Raw genomic sequence first — 12565 nt, forward strand, 5'->3', positions numbered from 1 at the left:
TAGTACTATCAGCAATATTTGGAAGGAAGCCTGACGAGAGTATTAATTTGTATAGTAAAAATATATAAAATGAGAGGTAGGTGTATACTGTGCATAAATATAAAACAGAAAGCTTTCATACTGGGCTATTCTTTTAGAAACATTTATTTCATAAATATGACATGTTGAAATTCCTAATCATTTTTTTGGCTAAATGTAAACATCACATTTAAATACCGCACTCATCAAACAAAAAGAAAATTTGTAGAAGAGATACCTTAAGAATTTATAATGTAGATTGTGGATTGAATTGGGTTTGTCATTGTTTTCCAAGTCTTATTTTTGAAAGGTGCGAATATGTTGGGATTAAATTTTAGAGGGCCCAATTAAAATACTACTTTTGGGGGAGAGGAAATTCTATTCCCAAGCCCAGTTCTTTCCTTTCGTTTTATTTCTGATTCTTACAAAATTTTAATAAGATGGTTATATCTCCAGCCAAATTGTTTTTGTTCGATTTCATATTATATGAAATCTTAAAAAACAAAAGGTCGGACCAAAATATTCAAATAGAAGATACAATTCATAGAATGACATTGCTTAGTTCTCATTTCTATTCTAAAAATGGTAGTAATAATTTTTGAAGTACAACTTACTTAAAGAGATACTCATTCTTTTTTTACTTCAATTAACGTTGTAGTTACACTTTTAATACGACACTGTATATAGTCTATTTAATTAATTTTAGCTTCAATTAAGATGTGAAGATTATGTCCAAAGGCAATGTTTATGCCCCTATTGGTTCTATACACTGCCTTACACCAAGTTTGCTTGCAAAATCCCTCTTGATTTGAAGTGACTTCATATTATCCTATGCATGTTGCTATTCTAGAGAACAACCTGAAACCCACTTCATCAACTAGGTAAAACTTACACAATTTTTACTTGTTCCTTTAAAATTACTCTGCACATCCCCGACTACGACAAGCCCTGTCGTCGTTGGACTATTCGTATTTGGTATCCTTGAACATGAAGGTATGGACATTGAAATATGAGGGCAATGAATTTGGTCCGTTAATATCATTTTTGTGCAAACTCTGTGCTCCTCCTTCTGTTATGCGTTGCTTTCATCAAAGAATGACGAATGCCAACAAAATAAATTTTAGTGGACCACATTATGTAATTCAGATTTTTCTGTTTTTTTTTGAATAATGTTACTCCATACTCCACATTTAGCATAGGAGGACCCTCTTTCGAGTTTTCTGGTAACCCATTATTATTCACATTTCGGTGAAAATATTGTGATTTCTCAATATTTGTTGGTTCACAATTAGGTGAATACTGTGATTTCTCCATATTTGTTGATTCACATTTAGGTGAATACTGTGATTTCTCAATATTTGTTCATTTGCTTTATAGTCTTCTCATTGGCCGTGTCTGTTTCTGCTGCCCAAGGAATCTTTTTTTCTCTCTCTCTTTTGTACTATACTATGCAAAATATCAAACTGATATTTGCTTTTTGTCATGTTTGCATTATACTAAATATCCAAATCATTGGTTCAAATAGATTATCATTTTCATTCATGAGTCGATATAAATGTGGAAATTCCGAAGGCTAGCAACAGTTGAAATAGGTTACACTTGAACTACAATGATATTGAATCCCATTTAACATAAAATGTAAATTAGGACAGGCTGAAAATCTGAAAGTTCTCTCATTGCTAGATTATACAGATTCATCCGACTACGATTTACTATGCATTCCATCAGCAACGCTGAGAAAAACACTCAGAATTCCGGCTAACGAGACGGTCCCAACCAAGGTATGATCTTCTTCAACCACCCAAACACAACTAACACGATACGCCAGCGCCTGCATCATCACAGCCAGCAAGGAACTCCTTGGGCTGCAGACAAGCGGCTCACACCTACCGGCTGCATAGTTTCGACTCGAACCTTTACTCGACCCTTTACTCATACCAGACACAAAGTCGTCGTCTGAGGATAAGCTCGAGGAGGAGGAGCAATACAGCAACGAGGGGTGGATCGACTCATCCATCATATCCACCATGCCACCTAAATTTCTCTCCTCGAGCCTCGTCTTCACCAGCTGCATGAGGTCCTCCGGTGGTGGGCTTCCACAGTCGATATAAGCCATGAGATCAATGGCTGAGAGGACCATGATTGCGGAGGCAGCAGTTTCGTCACAGTAGGCTAGAGTTTGCGGGGAGATCTCCCCCATCAACCTGTTTTCTTCATCAATGACTGCAACGGATTTCTGCTCAGTGATAGCGCGGTGGAAATAGCCCAATGCTGAGGATGCAGGCTTGTTGTGAGTGATGGTCATGATGTCGCGATCGATGATGTTTAGCGAATCGAGGCTGTAAGTGGTGACTGGAGAGAAGGAGCCTACGGAGTTGAGAATGAAGCGTAGCACATCTTCTTGCGTTAGCCAACAGCATTCGTGTTGTTCGTGGCAGCTGGAAGAGAGCTGTTGCCGGTTCTCCAACTTCTTTCTAGCATAGTTGAAGCGCTGGTTTTGAATTGGAACCACCAGATTTTGGGTTCCATCTAGCATGTAATCCATGGCTTCCAGCAGGCTGCAGATTAGAAAATTGCAGCAAAGTTGAGACTAATGCAAAACAGAGTGGATTTAATGATTGAAACACTCATGTGGTTCACTAATAGCATGCACAATCTCAACATTAGTCACTGCGGAGCTATCCCAATTAGGACTCGCCAATTTCGTTTATTAATTCTAAATTAGAATTTATTAATCTATAATTAAGGTATATTGATCAAATTTAGATTTACTTCAAATTAAAAACAGAGTGGATTTAGGACTCATCCGTAGTTTCTCTCTTCTTCCGATTTTTTTTTATGAAATTAAAAACAAAATTTGATGAAATTAACAACAAAATTTGATTTACTTAAGCTGGATCACCCTATCTTTCGTTTTGTTTTTTGATGAATCAGAAATTAAATAGGGGAGCTGGGAAAATATTAGAGAGAGAAAATTTACAAGCGGTAGCTGTCGAAATTGATTCCCCCGGTAAAGTATAACTAATAAGGCCATTAAAATCTGAAAAATCTTAATCACACACAGATGCTGAATTGAGCCACACAATTCCCCCAATTAAACAGTAACAGAAATCCATAAATCACCCACTCTCCACATACAATAATTCAATCATGCAATTCAATCGCAAATCATACAGCAATTCAATCATGCAATCCAATCGCAAAATTGCTAAAAAAAACAGTGAATCGAACCTCGAATTAGGTGCGACGCGCCTGACGATGGGGATTCCTTTCGGCAAAATGTCACAAACAGGAGTCTGAAGAGCTTTGAAAGGATCCGCCAGATTCTCCTCCCGGCAGAGAAAGAGGATCACATCTGCGGCGCTGAATTTTCCGACGCAGACGCAGGAACCTCCGGCGGCGTTCTGACTACATATCCAAATGCTAATGTATATCTCGCCAGATGCTTTGAGCGCCGCCAATGCTTCTGCGACGGACGCGGTGGCGGCGATCCACTTGAGCTCCGGCTTCCCTATGCACAAGTCAGACACCTCTGCGGATAGAGATCTCAATGCCATACAATGATCGGATCTGCAGGAGAGAGAGAAGCGAGGGCGATATAAATAGGAGATGGGGTAGATGGAAGGGAAGACGAAGGATTGACTGTACGGATAAATGCTGTAGTAGTAGTTGGAGAGAGGTAGATGAGAGATGAGGCTGTGGAATATAATGGAATCTTGTATATATAGACTCGCTACGTCTCTTTACAACTCGGAAATGGAGACTATTTTTTTTGGAAATAAAATAATTCAACTTTACTTATGGGACCTTTATATTACTCCCTAAATTTTTATTGATATTTACATTTATTTAAAATAAATTGCTAAGTACACGATGGGATGTATAGATCACATGAAGTCGTTGAAGGATAAATTAATCAATAAGTATTAATATTATTTTAATAAATTTAGTCAATGATATCAACTAGAACTAGTAATTGCGCTCTATAATGAGGTACAACAAGAGCTAATTTAATTAAGTAGAGTTACATAGCAAATATTAAATTGTTCCACAACAAATATCCAAAGAAATCAAATTTTGTAAAATCATTTTAATGTAAAATGACTTGAATACCATTTTTTTCCCTAGACTTAATATACACTGATATTTATTTAATTGTTTTCATGACTAAATATAAAAAAATAGTATAAAAGAACAAAATCATCTTGTCGTCACAATACATGAATTCGTTAGTCTTCCGATGTAAACCAAGCAAAAGAACACGACACAAAAATCCATTATCCCAAAAGAATAAATCCAAGAAAATTATTACTTACTTTAATTAACAAATATCAGCATAAATTAATTAAATAATAGGTTAACCTCTTTCTTAACGGCGAGGGAGCACTAGATTGAATATGTATCATTTAACAAGCTTCTTTACGTTAATACTATCTCTGTCCCTCGAGAATATATATGCACTCTTTTTTTTTCTATTCCATAAAAGTATGTGTTTCCTAATGTTATAAACTACTAGTATATTTTTTTACATCTCTCCTACTTACTAATTAAATATTAAAACTCATGTCCAACTAAAAATACATATTCTTATAAAGTACTACAAAAACTAACATCTGGCATTGAGTTAAAATACCTCTTTAAAAATGAGAAGAAATTTTGTTGGTGAAAAGAATATTTAACTAAAAATACATATTCTTATAAAGTACTACAAAAACTAACATCTGGCATTGAGTTAAAATACCTCTTTAAAAATGAGAAGAAATTTTGTTGGTGAAAAGAATATTTTTAATTTATACTTTATTTCCATGATTTAACATAGTGAACAACACTTCATAAAATTTGTAATAAAAAAATGTTTCACTTTAAATAAACAGAAGAGTATATCAAATGTACTACAATATTTTCTCCGTCCACACTTAGTGCATCTCTAAGGGGAAAGGTAAATTGAGAGATAAACTAATATAACTATCATATTTACCTTTTCTTCATGAAAAATCATTCTCTAAGGGGAGATGTATTATACTTTTTTCCCATTTTGAAGAGGTATCTTTACCTCTCCATCAATGAAGAGATAAAATCTTATAACTACCATATTTGTCTTCGTTTTATGAAAAATCATTCTCCAAGGGAAATGTATTTCAGAATGTTTACACTTTATATTTTTAATATATTTTATATTATTATTTTATTTTTAAAAGATAATTTACCTTTTATATACCTTTTTCCTTTAGAATATGTTACTTTTTAGAAGGATATATTTCATTTTTCAAAAAGGTAAATACATAATATACAGTTTTTATATATCTTCTCCCCTTAGAGATTTAGGGAGTAGGAGTGCTAAAAATGAAAGTTACTCTTAATTTATTATTAATTGTTTTTATCATTTTTATTATTATTTTATTCACATTTTCTTTTTCCTTTTTTATACTTTATTAATTTTATATTATTATTACAATGTACCGTTCTTTTTCATTTTTCACACTTTATTATTTTTATATTATTAAAATATTTTTATTTTTATTTTTAATACTTTATTAATTTTGTATTATTAAAATGTATCGTTCATGAGATTATTTTGGTAATGAAAGGAGTAAAAATTAATTTATAAAATGTAGATCTTCTGTATTGTATGAGAATGTGTTTGAAGTCATGGAGGTGGGGCCCTAGAGATTTGGAGAATTTTGGTGGGGGCACTTGAAGAGGTTAGGGTCAAGTCAAGATGCCCAACTCGTTTGTGATCAATTACATTAGCAAAATACTTCTCTTGTGTCTTAAAAATAAAAAAATTTTAAAAGTATAAATTTTGAATAGACAAAAATAGATCCCATATAAAAAAGTGAGAAACACAGAAAAAAAAAGAGTGCTGTATTAGTGAGAAACATAGAAAAAAAAGTATCGTTTAAGTGAAAAATATATCCTATCTCATTAGAAGGAAAGAAAATTTCTAAAATAGAAAATTTCTATTTTTAGGGAATGAATCTAAAAGAATTTTTTTTATTTTTAGGAGAGTTTCTATTTTCGAGGATGGAGAGAACAACGTGCATCTAGTTTTTACTTTTTACAGTACCTTTTTTATAAACGTGACCATATAGTTTCATATGGCAAGGGTCTTTGCCATCCATTTGACTATTATAATAATAGTTCTTGGGAATTCTTTTTCTCTAAACGCGTTTGTTTATTTAATTAAAAAGACGTCCTACAAAGACAGGTATTCATATATCTCCGAAATGATAGGTACCACTACCATCGGATTAGATTGATAGTTTTATAGGATTCAAATCCGATTAGCAATTGAGCAAAAAAATAATGGCGAATGGCGTTTAACCAATTTTATTAAGTGTTGAATGGCGTTTAACCAAAAAAATAATGGCGAATGGCGTTTAACCAATTGAGTCAAATCAGGCGGGTGGTTCGTAACCTGTCACGCCGGAACGAGACGGAGGCGAGACGCGTTGCAGCGTCCCGTCTCGTCCCCAGACCGCCGAGCGTCCCGTCTCGTCCTGCCGAGACGGATAGCGAGCCGTCTTGCCACGCGCCCGCGAGACGTGGAGCGCTCCGGCGCTATGCGTGACGCCCACTCGCCGGCCCGCGAGTGGGCATCGTCACGCTGACGCAATAAATTATTTTTTTAAATTCAAATTTAAAAAATAAAAAATCAAAAAACGGTAATATTACCGTTAATATTACCGTTTTTTATTTTTATTTTAATTTTTAATTTTATTTTTTTACTCTATAAATACTCACAATTCATCCTCATTTCACACACAAATACACATCTATTCTTCCCAAATCATCTTCATTTCCTCTCCAATTTTCATCTAACCTCTTATCCCAAAATGTCCGGCGACGGAAACTCTGGCGGTGGCGGCTCCGGCGGGTTTGACATCAACGCGTTCGGCGACTAGGGGGCATGTACAATGTCCTGGGTGGTGGTTCCGGTTTGTCGACGCCGGGCACCCAGGGTTCGTCGACGTCGGGGGTACCAACCACCCCATTTTGATGTGGATGCATACGCCCATCCCTCCGCCCTGAGGTATTCGCAGGGATTATCCCAGATTCGGGAGGATTATTCGGTTGAACCCACTCCGGAAGGAGGCCGAGGCGGTGGAAGCTCCAGGGCGGAGGCGGACGAGGATAAGGATCTAGGCCGGCATCCGTACAGCCCCAAGGAAACGCTGGCTGTGTACAACGCCTGGATCAGCGTCTCGTACGATCCCATCGTCGGGAATCAACAATCCCGGAGGTGCTTCTGGGAAAAGGTCACCGAGGCCTACCACGAGATTAAGCCGAAGGGGTCCCGCCGCCGCACATTTAAGATGCTCCGCGCTCACTTTGACTGAGTCGACAGAGAGGTCAAAAATTTTGCGACATCTACAAGAGTGAAGCGGCTCATTACCAAAGCGGAGCCACGGGAGCCGACATTCTGAGGTCGGCTTTGCGAGTCTACTTCGACGACACCAGCAAACAATTTAAACATGTCGATGTTTGGGAGGTCGTCAAAGACGAGGAAAGGTGGGTCGGCGGTATCCGGTCCAGCTCGGGCTCAACCTCGAAGCGCACGAAGCACACGGTGGGTGGCCAATACTCGTCTAGTGAGGGCGGTTCGGGCAGCGCCGCATAAGAGTTTGCCTCGCAGGAGGTAGAGGGCACGGCAGACGAAGGCAGCTAGAGGGAGGAGGGGCCAAGCCGAATCAAGCCAGGCGGGCTCGGGGGCACCATCGAACTCCTTAATGTCCATGTACATGACCGCCACAATGACAGACACTTCCCGCATGACGCCTCCCCAATACCAAGACTATCTTGCCGGAATTGAGTTGATGGCAAGACAACTTGGTATTCCGCCTCCAGGTGGCTTCAGTGCACCTCCACCGCCTTCGGGGGATGATTCGCCGGCGGAGTAGTTTTTTTTATTTTCTATAAAATTATATTTTAAATTATGTAATTTTTATTTTTTAGGATTTTAATTATATGTTTTTTTTTATTTTTTTGAATTTTAAGTTGTATTTTTATTTTATGTTGTAATTTTATTTTATTTAATGAAGTGTGTTTTTATTAATGGAATTTGTTGGAAATAAAAATAAAAAATGAAATTGAATGAATAGTAGTTTATTAAGGGTTGCAGGTTCCGTCCCTTAATTAATAGATGGAGTAAAAAAGTACAGTGAGGCCTAAGAATAGTTATTTAAGAGGCGGTTAAGGGACGGATAAGAGACAGCATTGCAGATGACCTAACTTTACTTTAAATGACCAATTTCATGCGTGTATTAAATTGTTCTTAGAGCATCCGCAGTTGTGCTCGCTGGCAAGGACGATGTTCGTGCCGCTGGCGCGGCTGACCCCTGCTCGCCGCTGCTCGATGCATCGAGCACGTCTGTGCCGCTGAGCAGCTGACGTGGCGGCGCCTGATTGACCAACGGCTATGCCGTTGGCAAGAGCACGGATGGGGATGCGCTCGGAATGTTTGACATTAATGCCTTAATGTACTCCTATATTGTTCATGAATTATTGCATTTTTTCTCTACCCTCTTCGGTGGTAGATCCAAAATTTTGAGTTTAAGGATGCAAAGAGCAAGAAAAGGAAAATGTCACAACTCTTCCATTTCTCTCAGCAGTTTTGTCCGACCCTCTCTCAAATGTTGGCTCTCTATCTGTCTAATCTCTATTTATTCCACACATACAAGAGAATGAGCTATGTTTAGTTAGGTGTAGGGAAAAAAAGGATATAGCATTATACTTACTACTCCACATAACAATAAAACTAATAAAAATTTGGGGATCCAACTAATGCTCTTAATTAATTTACACAAGTCGAACTCATTACATATTAATTAATTGAAAGATTTTTTTTAACTCTCCCTGATTCTTCAGATTATCAGTTAAGGTGTTGATTACCTTAAAAGTTTATGCATCATTGTGGAAACTAACTCTTGTTATAAGTAATTGTACAAGCTAAGTCCACTTTTACTCATCAATTTTGCAATTAATCTAAAAATAGTAGTAAATGATAATCTACTATCAATCTTGCTACTAACATGATTAAATTTATAAATTGATCTTGTATGTTTAATTTTCCTGTTTTATCTAGCAGATATGAAACTTTCTATAATGTGCTTGAAAAATCTAAATCTAAATCTAAATCTAAATCTAAATCAAAACATTATTAAAGGACAAATTCGTACGTTATGTGTTGAACACACATCAGCATATATTCAGTGGGGACACAATCCAATAAGTTTGCATTTGAGCATCATTCAATTAATACATTGATTAATTAATCTCAACAATTGTCAGTTTTAAAGAGATCATACCGATGGATTTTTCTCGAATGTGCTAAACCATTACTGTCTTCAATCTATATTTGGTATCATATTTATTATTAATAACTGTCACTTGAATTTCGATTGAATATTATGATTATTTCATAAGTAATGTTGTAACTTTATGAAGCTTCAATCATATTAACGATAAATATCAATCTAGCTTGAATCATATTAAAATTCAATTTGATGATAAATTTTATATTATGTTTACAAAAGCGATTATGGGACAGTACGATTTTTAGAGTGTCACAATCGGAGGAATTTGTGGATAAGAAAGTTAACACGAAATTGTGAATATGACATTCTACCTTCCAGGTCGGTGCATCCAGTCCTGCCAACATAATAAATGCTCTATGGATAATTAACTTTTAGATTTTGTTTAGATGACTAAACATAAAAATTAAAAAAAATAAAAAAAAGGTTTGTTCGGACGGAAATCACACCTCAGAGCATTCACAGTAGGGTGTCCTCAGTGGCGCCTTAAAGCCCGCCTTATGCACCGCCACGTCAGCATTTTATCCTCTTCCCCTTCCACCTGCAGTGGGGCGCCCTAAGGCGCGCCCTAAGCATTTTACTATTGTTTTGTTAATTAATTTAAATGTTTTCAAATATATAAATGCAAACTTAGAAAAAACACAACGATTAACTAAGAACGACAAAAAATTCATTGATTATAAAAAAAAAGTTACACGGGTTAGAAATAAAAAATTTTGACTATCCTACAAAAGCCCCAACTTCCGGCTCAACTTATCGATCAACCTCTGGAGGAATTAGGCTCTGGCCGGATCCGTACACTTCATAAGGGCGTTGTGCGTATCCAACAACGTCCGTGCCATCGAGGTCGTTGCAAAATCTGCGTAGGCAAGTGTCGCCGGGGTCGGGGTCGGGATCGGCGATGGGGGCCGGCGGCCGAGGAGGATGCCGCCTTCGCCTTCCCCTTGTTCTTCGCAGCCTTGACGCCTATGGGACTCCGTCGGGAGGACATCGGTGTGCAGGAAGTCTCTTCCTCCGTGCATGTCTGGTTGAGGTCCACCGGATGAGTTCCGCTTTCACTGGTCGTGTAACCACCATCGTCGGTGGTCTTCGTCCTCTTCACCGCACCAGTGTGCAGAATCCCGCCTTGGAACTTCTGCTTGTCCCTCAAGAGCGCCCAGATGTTCAAATGCTTGAAGTCGCCGTACATGGACTGGTACAACAACAGCGCTCTATCGCGCACGTCGCTCAAGCTCTCGCCGCTTCCCTAATCCCTCGAGCACTTCTCGTACTCTGCCGCGAACAAGTTAACTTGCTTCTTCACTTGATCTCAGTGCTTGCGGAGCTGCTCCCGTTGGCGCTTGTACGCGCTCGGTGGCTTCGCCTCATTGTAGCGCTCGGCGATGCGCTCCCAGTACGCGAGCTGCTTTTGGTTCTTCGCGAATATCGGGTCCTCCGATATATCCACACAACACCTCGCCAAGACGAGGGTTTCATCCGGTTGGTAGTTCGTACGGCCGGGGGCGTACTCTTCACAAGTTGTCGGAGGTGGCAACTTGTGCGCTCGGTGCTTGGTCCGCTTCTTTCTTGCAGGGGCAATGACGTCGGCGGCGGCGGCAGGGCGAGTTGGAGACGGCTCCATGTCGGAGAGACCGTACGAATCCGTACTGAAGTCCGGATCGTTCTGCGTGTTGGCGTCGAACGACCGATATTCGCCAGGTTGTGTACCCGGCCACCGTGCGCCATCTCCAAACATAGGGCTACTAGGACTTGAGTATCCACCGGAATCCATTTTATAGCGTAATTTGAGAGTTTAAAAGTTAATCGAAAAGTTACAAATGAAAAGTGAAGTTGGGGTATATATATATAACAAAATTTTTGAATTTTTTTTTAAAAAAAAAAAACTAAAACGCGTTGCATCGTCCGCGCTTTGTCTGCGGACTAAGCGTCGGGCGCGGACGACGCATCGTCCGTCGTCCTCGGAGCCACAGTGGATGGCCTTAATCTCAATGGGAGAGAGCATAAGAAAATTTTCCTCCACCACCATACGTAATACATATATAAAATAATATTTGAGTTATTATTCTTTTAAATTTAGTCGCATTGAAAAAACTAAAAACAATGCACATTTTGACAAAAAAAATATATATATATATATATAATCAAAATATGTATAGTTCATTTATCTTTTTAATATTTCAAAAATTTTGTAAATAGAATACGATTAAAATAATAACATCAAGGTGGTAATATTCTATATATGGCTTGCGAATATGCCTGAAAATAGACTTACCAATACATTGGAGCGATTCAATGATCGAGTGATCGATATTAAATTCATTTCATTGTGACAAAGCCAACAACGGACCACTTGAACCATAGATATTAGGTACGAGTCTTAATCTATGGCATCACATCATATTATTCATATTTAATTAAATGTAATTAAAAAAGGCGAATGAAATAGAAAAAGAATATACTTTAACTCCAGACATTGATACAAATAGAGATGTGGCCGCCGAATAACCTAATTTTAACATGAACTAATTTTAATAGGATACATAAAATTTAATATGTTCGATTTTCCGTATATATGTTTCATAGCATAAACATATTAACACATCAGATCCTAATCTTTCTATTTTTATCACAATTGTAATTTGGTCACATAAATCAGACTAGACTCATTTTGCTTATTGACACTCTAATTTCACCATTTCAAATAATTTATCCTACTTGGCTACATGAAATTAAAATAAATACTGCTACTAAACTTTGAGAGAATATAAACTCGAACCGTTTTGAAATTTCTGAATCCCCAAAAATTGTAAACCTAAATTCAAACTGAACTGAAAATTTTGAATATCCTAAAATTTCCAAAAATATCAGTTTTTTTTTCAATTACTATTATATATTCCATGTTAGAAATGTTTTAAAAAATGTGATTCTTTCAATATTTTATTAAATATAAATATATAAATAAAAATATACTCCTATTTGAAAGTAATACTATTAAATAAAATTTTATCATATTCAAAATAAAAAATTTGATTCGAGTTTAATATTTCCAATCACAATATAAATAATTTGACAAGATTTCTTGAAATTTGTGTTCAACGATTTCTTCTTATAATTATGGGCGAAAGTAGCAGTCTTGGATCTCAGATTCCAGGAATTTTGGATCTATTGCACATGAACGAAAATTTTGTGTGTGTCTATATTTGAGGTATCATGTTTCAGAAAAAAAGCTACAA

At 37.1% G+C, this 12565-nt stretch overlaps 1 protein-coding gene across 1 annotated transcript; it reads right to left on the minus strand.

The window, feature by feature from the left end:
- Window positions 1–1530: 1530 nt before the first annotated feature.
- LOC121745071 (CBS domain-containing protein CBSX5-like) lies at window positions 1531–3720 on the minus strand. The gene is made up of 2 exons (XM_042138837.1): window positions 3250–3720; window positions 1531–2576 (listed from the first exon to the last, which is right to left on the minus strand). Exons 1-2 carry the CDS (start codon window positions 3573–3575, stop codon window positions 1721–1723), a joined length of 1182 nt encoding a protein of 393 aa, XP_041994771.1. The 5' UTR covers window positions 3576–3720; the 3' UTR covers window positions 1531–1720.
- Window positions 3721–12565: the final 8845 nt, after the last annotated feature.

The sequence above is a fragment of the Salvia splendens genome, chromosome 8 (genome assembly GCF_004379255.2).
Source record: "Salvia splendens isolate huo1 chromosome 8, SspV2, whole genome shotgun sequence".
In the NCBI taxonomy this organism is placed as follows: Eukaryota; Viridiplantae; Streptophyta; class Magnoliopsida; order Lamiales; family Lamiaceae; genus Salvia; species Salvia splendens.

Bases quoted from the DNA above. Each gene is read 5' to 3' on its own strand.
- LOC121745071 (XM_042138837.1), bottom strand. From the start codon at position 3,575: ATGGCATTGAGATCTCTATCCGCAGAGGTGTCTGACTTGTGCATAGGG. The intron at 2,577-3,249 runs GTTCGATTCACT...TCTAATCTGCAG, and splicing joins CGCGTCGCACCTAATTCGAG to CCTGCTGGAAGCCATGGATT.